Genomic DNA, 10,535 nt, shown 5'->3' on the forward strand with positions numbered 1-10,535 from the left:
TTTTTAAACATAATTAACGAAATATTAGTATAATAAGCATTCTCTACCTTTTATAGGTTTTCAGTTGACAAAAATATTTTTCTTAAATAATAATTCATTTTCATTAGGAAGGCCCTAGATATTATTCTGGATCGTTCTCGAATTGTACCTTATTAATTGATTGATAACAACATCACTTTCTTTCAAAAAAAATTATATAGTACATTTCATTAAAGTAAGCTTTTTTTTCTTAGTATTTATGTAATTTCGTATAATTGATACTTTCGTCGACGTCAATGTTGAAAAAATTATTTGGGCACAAGTCAAATCTCAATTGCGACGGTAATATTATTCTAACAGATAGTATTGCACTATCACTTATTTTTTTTGGGTTAAATACCTATTTTGTTATTGGATTTTACACAAAAATGTAATTTGATCACTGAAAAAAAAATTAGCCAAATTGATCAATGTGTTTCTCAAAATTTACAATTTATAGACATTTTATTATCTTATGTTAACTTTTTTTTAAGTGCAGTTTTTTTTTAAACGAGTTAGCATATATTGTGCTATTAGGTTTTAACAAATTGAGGGAAATTTTGGGTTGAAATCGGAATTGTGAGGTATAAGGTCACAAAATGGATGATATATTGAAACTTGAATCGATTGAGTGACAACTGTATTATGACTTTGAATGGCAATGAGACGTAATCAAGCTGATAGAGCACCAAAATATATTCGAAAGTTGTTGATTTTCATTTTAATTTGCTTTGGCTTTTTTATTTTCCTTATACCTCACAATTTCAATTTCAACCCAAATTTTTTCTCAATCATTAAACCCTAATAGCACAATATATCCAACTCGTTGAGTTATAGGAAGAAGACTGAAGGTTCTTCATACAAAAAACAAAAACAAAAACTGCACTTAACATAAGATAACGGAATTGTAAACTTTGGAAAACACTGTGACCAATTGGGCTATAAAAAATTCCCAACGACCAAATTGAATTTCCATGTAAAACCTAGTGATCAAAATATCATTTAACCCTCTTTTTTTTCTCTTTCTTCTTTTTCAATAATTCACCTAATCAGACACATATACCCCATTTTCATTTTATCTGAATATGTAATAATACAACAGCTCAACAAGGAACAAGGCCCAAACTGCCCATTGCCCACAAGAAGTACTTTAGGGATTGGTAATTCAGTAAACACAGGGGTTGCATTCAAAGTAAAAATGCTCCATAACATGAACATGTTGCTACTCTTGCATGTGCCATATGCCAGTGCTGTCCTTTACAAGACAAAGGGTGACACTACTATCCTAGTTAGGTCCTCACATGCCATGATGTAATCAGGGTCCCCTTTTTATTTGGTCCACACATCACATGACTGGAGAAACGATTTTTGTACCGCTGTTTGATCAATCAATAGTAAAAAAATCATTGAACGGCTTTCATGAAATGGAAATAGCACTATTTTGCTATCCGCGACCAATAACACTATGACACGCATGATAACACTTCCATGTGGCATAGCATTATTAACCAAGGATAACCATATAATGCTATCCCAATTGCAACTAAGTTTTTCTTCAAAAATCGCCCACACAGACACATTGGATCAATAGTAGAAATCACCCACACATAAAACCCACGTTTGATCAATACTCATAAATTACAAATGAGTACTGCAACAAACTTTATCAATAGTCGGAAACTACTGAGCTGAGAAACTCTCATGTTCTTTGGTCAGAGATGTAAAAGAAACTGAAGGCAAGGACGCATAGAACAAAAGAATTTATATGATTCCACAATTAAAAGATGTATGTACAAAGTTAGTTGACACTACAAGCTATGAATGGATTTTTCTTTCTAATACAATTTCTGTACTCCTCCCCCATATCTATACAGAAAATTGTAGCAATGCCATCTTTTGGCATGTGTTTATGCCTCCACTAACATTTCAAACAACAGGAGAAAAAAACATTCAGTAAAACCCACCAGACCTTTACATTCCCCTTCCTATTATGTGGTCATCATGTGCATTCTGCACGTCCAAAAATGTACATAGCATCATTCAAATGGGAACTTTCTACATCGAAGCACTAACTCTTGTTGTAGCAAGATCGAATGAGTCGGTATGTTTGTGAGAAGTGAGCTACTGAATCATCAGGAAGCTTTCCCCTAATCTCCTAGTAGCAACAATTGAATAGCAGCGCGGGCGATAATACCATCACAGGAAAAGCTTTGTTGACGCCATTGTTTGGATTCCTGAGTTATTTGGTATCCAATAAATGAGAAGAAATCATGAACAATGACACGGAAAAGAAAATTTACAGAGTTATATGCATTACTCCAATTACAAATCTATGTTTCAGTTTCAGCACATCAAATGACATTTCTTTTATAAAAATAAATAAATAAACATTTCTTACCACTGAAGATTGTAAGCTGGTGGTAGGGTACGATTTTCCACCATCTACCCAAAAGCATCCAGCCCCTTGCAAGCAATCATAGGAATGGAGTCAACGAAAACGGTTCTTCTGCAAAAGCAACTTTGTGCACAGGCCGATAGCCCCTGCCAAGTCCCCCTTAATGCCGAACTTCTCAATTAACTGAAAGATATCTGGCACAAAGTTCAGCCTTTGTCCAGCTTCAGATATCAGCACAGGAAACTAGTGCCCCAAGACCTTTCTGGCAGACCAAGAGCAACCCTTGCACCATAGGAAAAATAAAGAATGCCACAAAGCTCTCATGATGCAGAAAGAGGATTCAAAAACAACAATTAATAACTAAATATCTCTCCTTCCAACAACCCCAGCAGAACTATGTTTCCTTTGTATACCATATTGCCAGGCATCTCTGGATTTATCACCTGACTGATCAAAGTCATCCAAGGAATTCTCAAATGGAGGTTTCATAGGCCGGTAAGTTCCATTCCTAGAAATTACTGATGCACCCAACTTCTCGTCATCTTCTGATGGTGTTCCAGACCTGGATTCCACGTGCATATCCAGCGATCTATGCCTTGGTCCAGCAGACCTGAAACCCCTCATATTAGAGGAAGGCTTTCCTGGTAATGGAGTGTAAGAAGGTCCCTTTGGTACCAGAAATTCTTTGGGAAGAGTCTCCATGTCCATATAACAGTTCCTGGCCTTGGCATCGGTAATCAATGAAGCCCAGTCATCAGACTGCATTAAGGCATTTGCATTCCCCATCACCTGTTAAAAGATCCAATTTCAAATTAAAAAGTTAATAATATGTAGGTGGCTATGTGCAGGTAGATGGTGTGAACTTGACTATAATAAGCATAAATGACTAATAATGAAGAAAGAAATCCATACCCAAAGAGCCCTTCTTGCACGAGTGAGAGCTACATTCATGCGGCGGATGTCTGCAACAAAACCAACCCCATGACTTGAAGCACGCACACAGGACATGATAATCACATCACGCTCTTGGCCTTGGAAAGCATCTACGGTGTTAATATATAGATCCTTCCCTTCTTCTGAATTCAAAACATCCTCAAACTCACGCTGAAGGCATTTAAGTTGCAGTTTATATGGTGTGATTATGCCAACAGAAATTTTTCCCACCCCAAACGCTTTCAATGACTTGTGGAGATGCTCATACAACCGAACACAAAACCGTGCTTCATGTATGTTCTGATAGGAGACAGATCCCCCTCTGTGGGACTCCCGCCCATAGGTAATGTCAAAAAATATGTAAGGTCTAAGTAAAGGGTCCTTGTAGTAGGTCTCATCAGGTAAATTAGCAACACTTTCACTGTCAGTAAGGCGTCCTTGGTAGAAATATCTTGAAGGGAAATCACGGATTTGAGGATGCATCCTATACTGCACAGATAACAACATCGTCGGACATTTCGCTTGCTGGAATCTTTCAAAAAGACTTCTACTGTATAACAAGGTCCCAGCAGCCTTGCTAATAACTGTTGCGGGAAGCTGCTGAGGATCTCCAACAAGAACACATCGTGCAGCACCAAGAGAAAGGGGAGGAAGAACTGCCACTTCACTGGCTTGGGCTGCCTCATCAATCACAACCATATCAAAACCATGAGAAAGACGAGAGAACAACTTGCGACCACTGCTTGAAACAGTAGTGAAAACAATCTCAGCCTCATTGGCAAAACTTGCCTCAAGATTAGCACGAGCTTCTTCCAAGTTGAAATTGCTACCAGCACGAAACTTGCCTTCTAAAATGAACAGGCGAGACAACTCCACTAGAGTTTTATCCCTGCTTTCAACTACAGCTGCAAGGTTCTGCAGCAATGCATCTCGATTCTGGTCCCGAGCCACCAGAACATCAGGATCAACACCAACTGATCCTTGGGAGCGAACCGCAGCAGCTGCGACAGTAAGTTCTCTTTGAAGATTACTTATCTGCACTGACAACTGAGCTTCACGATTTCTTAACTGATGCATCCACCCTAAGACTTCCTCACGATTCTTGACCAAAAGCTGTTCAGTTCTCCGCTCAACCGACACAGCCTGGGCAGCGCGGGTCTGTGAATCAACACCTACTCGAGCAACATCAGGCCGATAAACTTTCATCTCACCATCAATGAATCCACGGTCAAGAACACGGGAAAGAAGCTCATCTGTTGCAGCATTAGAAGGAGCGCAAACTAACATTCTAGGTTTTGGGCAGAGCTTTGGTAGTGTACGAAGGAGATTCTGGTCCATGTTCTGAAGAACCTCATCAATTGATCCCGTAGAAACATTATCAAAGTTGCTCTCACTATTTTGCTTATAGCTTTCGGGTGCTAATTTCTTAAGCAAAGAAGTGTAGTACTGCTGGTACTGCACCAGATGGATAACGTTTAGCATTCCCCACACTGTGTGTGTCTTACCTGTTCCAGGAGGTCCTTGAACAAGAGTGAAAGGCCATGGATCTTGCCTCTTTCCACCACTTGTACCAGCTGCTGTATGCATTGCGGCCCATTGGATTGCTGCTAGCTGGGGTCCATTGAAAGTCCTATGCAAATGATCAACAAAATTCTGTGTGAAGCATTCAGGCATAGCAGGGGACTGCTGCTCATATTTTGGGAAGTGTTCTGGGCTGGGCTGAAGTATTGCAGTTTGCATCTGTGAAAGTGATCTGTCAAATTAGTATTCATGCAAATAAAACAGAATATTCAAAGCCATTACTGATCCAAAAATTTGTCACCTGCAAATTCAGACGGCGAAATGCATGCAGTGCAACATACTCCCGCTGGGTGGTTGCAAGAGAACCAAGCACAGTTAAATACCAAATTCCTTTGGGCTGTAGTTTTCTTAGAATATGATCGTCATCAACGAAGCTGGAAAAATAATATTAAAGATGAAGCAAGAGAAAGAGAGGAAGAATTTCAGCATATTTACTAAAATAATACTAGAGGAAAATCATAGAAAAAAAAATAGAATTATGAAGCAACCTGTTAGAATCATAGGAGTCCCCAACATAAAAATGAAGGATTGCTCCTGGGGGATCACGAGTATCGATAGGAATATGTCGCCTCACAGTACCAGCAACACGCCCACTGATTTCAGGCTCCTCATTGTCCTCAGCTGACAAGTTGTTCCTTATGGATCTGACTGCATGACATAATAAGAGTCAATGTTAGTAATGCCGTCAGAACATTAATATCCAATAGAAATAATTTGACAAGAAACATGATCACATGTCAGACCTGATCCAGGCCTGGGGGTTGAAAGAATTGCAACATCGCCCTCCTTAAATGTCCACTTGCATCCATTTTCTGGAAGGACTATTACATCATACCACCCTAAGCCAGCAAAAGTTACACCTTAATCAGTTAACAGAACCAGGAAGAGAAAACATAGGTATTATCAGCTATACAGGCCAACCTAACTATGGTTAGCCTGTTTTACTTTTTCTAAAATTTGTATTGAGGTGTATCCATAAACTAGGAGTTGGGCTCAGTACCTCTTTCTCTCCTTTCAATGCTTCTTACACGGACCATCATATGAGCATCTCTAGAAACACCTTCAGTTAATTCCTCCCATGTGCTGTAAAGCTGTGCCCGGCATTCCTCAAACAGCAAGGGTTCAAATACTCTGACATACTCCTCAACAGATTCAAACTTTTCAGGAACACATTGGAGGTCAGTCTCCCCTGGTGCACAAGAAAATGCAAATTCAGTGGAAAGAAAAATAAGTTTGAGAAACCACACACAAAAAAACGGTTAAAACCCAAAGGAATAGAAGACGAATATTGTATGTACCAGGCTATGAGAATACATAACATAAAAGAAATCAACAGCTTAAGTACCATTGCTGCCTACCAAGGAATGAAATATTCCATATTAATAGAAGCTTTTCAAGCCTTTCCACAAAGACAAGGTTTAGAAAATAAATAAACATATAAATGCACAAGTTACTAAGCCAAATTATGGATTTCAATTTATACTTCATGTACTTACAAACAAGAAACCGACAATCACAGGAAAATATCCTTCCAGAAATAGTAAATGTGTTGTTTGCTCTCCTCATGAGATGGAGATTCCTACAGAAAAGATTGTATGTTGTCCCAATAACAATAGGTTCAGTACGAAGGAATACTCTCCCAAGAGGACATCCTGATTATTGAATACCCACCACATGAAACTGTATAGATCCCTCCACTATATGTGGGCCTGGGCAATACAATATCAACTTTCACTTCTTAAAAACTAATATAAGGAATCACAGTTGACCAAATTCACGTTTATTAGAAAATACAAACCAAACAAAGGCGGCAGATATATATATCAAAACATTAACACTTCAATCAAAACATCCCCCCACCCCTCCCTATCCACCAAAACAAACAACAACGTACACTATGAGAACTTTGCACACAAGAGGGCATGTGATGGTGATAAGAATTACAAAGTGAAATTGAGAAAATCAATGAATTATGTCAATTTGGAATCTCGATTTCACACTATAATTGTCATCACCTTCCAAGTCCTTTGTGTGCTATGAGTCTCATAATGTAACAATTGGAGGGCCATGGAGCACTGGCATAAGAAAATCAGGAAAGCTGTCAACACAGATTGCCCAAAGTTCCCAAGAGTAACAAAATTGGGAACCATGTCACTAAGAACTAGTCAACATTAATGAACATAAACAGAAAAACAACATTACTTTATACCTGGGTGATGCCAAAACTTTTCGCTGGTAACCTCTCGTATAAGACGCTCAACCGATGTGTCTTGGTACGTGTTACTGATTGCTATTTGCTTCTTTGCAGGAAGAGGCTTCTTGTTTCCCGATTTGGAATCGATGGAACTTTGAGTGACCAGAGCTGGCTTCCTATTAGCAACCTGTGAATTCTTCAGCTGCCTCATATCTGTGGGCTGTTTCCATGAACTCTGTCTTGGAATTGGTGGTAAGACCTCTGCAGAAGGATCAGTGTCGCCATTTTGCTTTCTAGTCCTGGGCAGTAATCCATAATTAGCATCCCCATTAGATTCAGACTTACATTCACTGGACTCTACCACAGTCCCTCCTTCACTACACACAACATCAACTTGTTTCTGGTCCTTTATTGTCGACTGTGACTGCTTTTCCCCAACGCGTTCTGTAGGTGGAGGAATTGTACGAACCTCCTTCAAAGTGCGAGTTGTTACAGGTGTGGGAAAGGGTTGTCTTCTTGGTGTTGAACTTTTGATAGGGCCAGCTTGCTTAACATCTTCCAAATTAAGGAACATTGTCTGTCTATTACGTTTCTTTCCCAGCTTTGCTTCATTTAGTTGGTTTATCTTCCTCTTCATTGGATTGGTTGCACACTTGACTGCATGGATTGCTTCAATGCCTTTAACTTTCTCTTGTTTTGGAACCAAGCCAGGTTCCTCCTGACAATCCATGGATGCCTGACCTTTAGCATTACTGTCTAAGTTGCGGCTACTGTTGCTATTCTGATCATGATCAAATCCTAAAGACGTATGACTGCTATTTTCATCCTTGAGACTTTCTGAAATCTTCATATTGCAAGAACTGCCATCTGGAGAAACAGCAGAAGCACATCCAACAATCACTCCAGATTTTCCTTGCACTTGTGAAGTTTTACCTTCATGCAAACTGCCACTTCCATATGCTTCAGCAGATCCCTCAGCATCATCAGACCACTCTCCTTCTTCTCTTTCCGCAGATGGAGCATTTGCAGAAGCAGAAGCTAAAGTTGGTACTGGTTTTACATCCTCATCCTTACTTGACTTAGATATTGATGAACTGTTGGGATTATCATCTCTTGCCTTCTGCTCAGCACCACCTTCAGAGCCATGAGCATATTTAGGCCGGACAAAAGGTTGAAAACCTGACACAGATGATGCGTGTGAAAAAGCATGATTATTAACAATTCTTGGTGCAACAGCTGCTACTGCAAGCACTTCAGAACTGTGGGGGTTTGTAGAAGGAAGTGCCTTTTGTGGCTGGAAACGGACACCATCATTCTCTTCATTATCCTCGGCAGGGGGTTCATTGAGATCAAATAATGGCCTTCCTCGAGAACCCATCTCATATGTAAATACATACAAACTAAACTATATTTCCAAGAAAGTTGAACGGAGCTTTTCGTGATTTCCTTCTAAGAAAACATTCAAATGAAATGCAACCAGTTAGGTGATAGCAAATCATCACAGACAAAGCATACACATTAAATGCAATCAGTGACTTCTACAATGAAAGAGTTCAAGAAGTCTAGTGACTTCTACAAGCATAAGAATCCATCAACAATGGTAATCCAGCATCAAACAATTAATTATAACCAAGCCACAAGACACACACATTGCATGTTAAAATATACAGTTATCAAGCCTAAAGGAATAAAAAAGAATCATAAAACGCATTAATTTCAAAAACTTAAAATGGATTCGAGATGCGTAAACTGGTTTTTCAAGAACAAGAAAATGGTTTTTGATTCTATTAAGTCCCCAATAGAACTTATAGTCAAATAAGCATATATAAAGAGATCATGTCTAGCAGCATGGGCAACAAATGGAACCAGAAAACTTAAGCACCGATCACTTGAGACAATACATACAGGAAACCCTAACAGAAACTAGAGCAGAGCTCGCAAAACTGATAAAATGAAAAAACCCAAATCTAAAAACACAGTGCTTGATCCAATTAAATTCAAATTACCTACTTCAGATTGAAATCTCAATTGCAATCCCAATCCTCACCAACTGACCTAGCATTTTGTTCTAGGGTTTCATCCACAACCAAACACTCCAAATCCCAACACCAACCCTCAAATCCAACTCGCACCCAAACAGATCGAACCCACAATTCGTTCAGCAAATGTTCATGCATTCATCTAATCAGTCAAGCCAAAAGATTCAGTCTTTCTCCAATTCCATTATTCATGCTACTGATCTTCCGCATCGCAACAAACAATATTTACAAATTAAAATTAAATTTTAAAATATAGCGGATAGAATTTTTACCTCTTTTAGAGCTTCGTGTGTATATTTAAGAGAGGAAGATAATTTAACCAAAAATAAAATAAATAACAGAGGAAGCCTCTATAGGGTAAGGGTTTGAGAGAGAGCAACAAGAGAACAAGAGAGAGAGAAGGAGAGACAGATAGCAAATATGAGAGAAAACAAGGGCCTGGTGACGGGTTTATATAGGAAATATCAAAGCCTTCGCCGACCGGTTTTTTCTCCGGCCACCGTTATTTTGTTCCCGGCAATTTTTAATTCTACCCTTTATTTTATTTTATTTATCGCTTCGAGAATCTGAAATTCCAAAACCGCCCTCCCTTCTCCTGCTTATAACCGACTCTGTTTTGCGGGTTTGAATTTGACTAGGATAGCTTCAGGGATAAGGTGGAGGGTAATTTCGGGATTTTAACAGCGGTGGATTAGGGTAATCCGAGGGTTTAGCTTACGTGCAACACGCTCGCACGTAAGAATCTTACGCTCCAAGGCAGTAGTAGCGACAGTTCGGTCAGTTTCGGCCGTGGGCCCCAACAAATAGCCACGTGTACGGCAGAGATTTTGTGATCGACGCATGATTCCTTGATTGGATGTTTATGCGGTATTTCATTTTTAATTTTAATGGCCGCGGAGGGAACGGTGTAATATTTATGAAATCAGCAGGGTATAAAGGTCATTGTCACAAAGGAGGGAGGACGATCCCACGTGCTTTTAAAGCGGAGGGAAAACACAGACCCATGGTACGGCAACAGTGTAGCATTGTGTGTACGACACGCCAAAGCGAGGCGCGTGGGAAGGCAGTGGATGTGTCCTTTTTTTCTTGGTTGATAAATTTAGATAAAAAAACACCTAAATTACTAAAGTTCACTTGAAAACGTGTATAAATGTCATGAATCCATTAAATTTTGTTATTATAGAAAATGGGATTTTATGGGCAAGAAGCTAAATTTGGACCATAATAAATAGGAGGAAAATATTGGTAAATGACTATTCTGCCCTTGTACTTTCATGATGGCACTGTTGAGGGTGGTTACATATTCAATTAATTTAGACACCCACATATCTCATATTGGTAGCAGTGACCAAAACTCAAGAATCTCAACGTGTTC

General features: G+C 39.1%; 1 protein-coding gene across 3 annotated transcripts; it reads right to left on the bottom strand.

Annotated features, from left to right (window-relative positions):
• Positions 1 to 1,765: 1,765 nt before the first annotated feature.
• Positions 1,766 to 9,592, bottom strand: LOC110752912 (P-loop containing nucleoside triphosphate hydrolases superfamily protein). 3 transcript variants are annotated; one of them, XM_088246531.1, is made up of 10 exons: positions 9,433 to 9,589; positions 9,132 to 9,302; positions 7,137 to 8,570; positions 5,928 to 6,116; positions 5,671 to 5,766; positions 5,416 to 5,575; positions 5,169 to 5,301; positions 3,326 to 5,086; positions 2,417 to 3,202; positions 1,766 to 2,252 (listed from the first exon to the last, which is right to left on the bottom strand). In XM_088246531.1, the coding sequence occupies exons 3-9, from the start codon at positions 8,497 to 8,499 to the stop codon at positions 2,774 to 2,776; spliced, it is 4,131 nt and encodes a 1,376-aa protein (XP_088102657.1). In that variant the 5' UTR covers positions 8,500 to 8,570; positions 9,132 to 9,302; positions 9,433 to 9,589; the 3' UTR covers positions 1,766 to 2,252; positions 2,417 to 2,773. The 3 variants fall into 3 exon arrangements, with proteins under 3 accessions (XP_088102657.1, XP_021809373.1, XP_021809367.1); XM_021953681.2 differs by having other exon boundaries at positions 9,128 to 9,302; XM_021953675.2 differs by lacking the exon at positions 9,132 to 9,302 and having other exon boundaries at positions 9,433 to 9,592.
• Positions 9,593 to 10,535: the final 943 nt, after the last annotated feature.

The sequence above is a fragment of the Prunus avium genome, chromosome 1, assembly GCF_965620075.1.
Source record: "Prunus avium chromosome 1, drPruAviu1.hap1.1, whole genome shotgun sequence".
NCBI classification, from domain to species: Eukaryota; Viridiplantae; Streptophyta; class Magnoliopsida; order Rosales; family Rosaceae; genus Prunus; species Prunus avium.

Coding starts and splice junctions, on each gene's coding strand:
- LOC110752912 (XM_021953675.2), bottom strand. CDS start 8,499: ATGGGTTCTCGAGGAAGGCCATTATTTGATCTCAATGAACCCCCTGCC. Junction 6,117..7,136: donor AAAGTTTTGGCATCACCCAG/GTATAAAGTAAT, acceptor CTTGTGCACCAG/GGGAGACTGACCTCCAATGT. Junction 5,767..5,927: donor CATTGAAAGGAGAGAAAGAG/GTACTGAGCCCA, acceptor TTGCTGGCTTAG/GGTGGTATGATGTAATAGTC.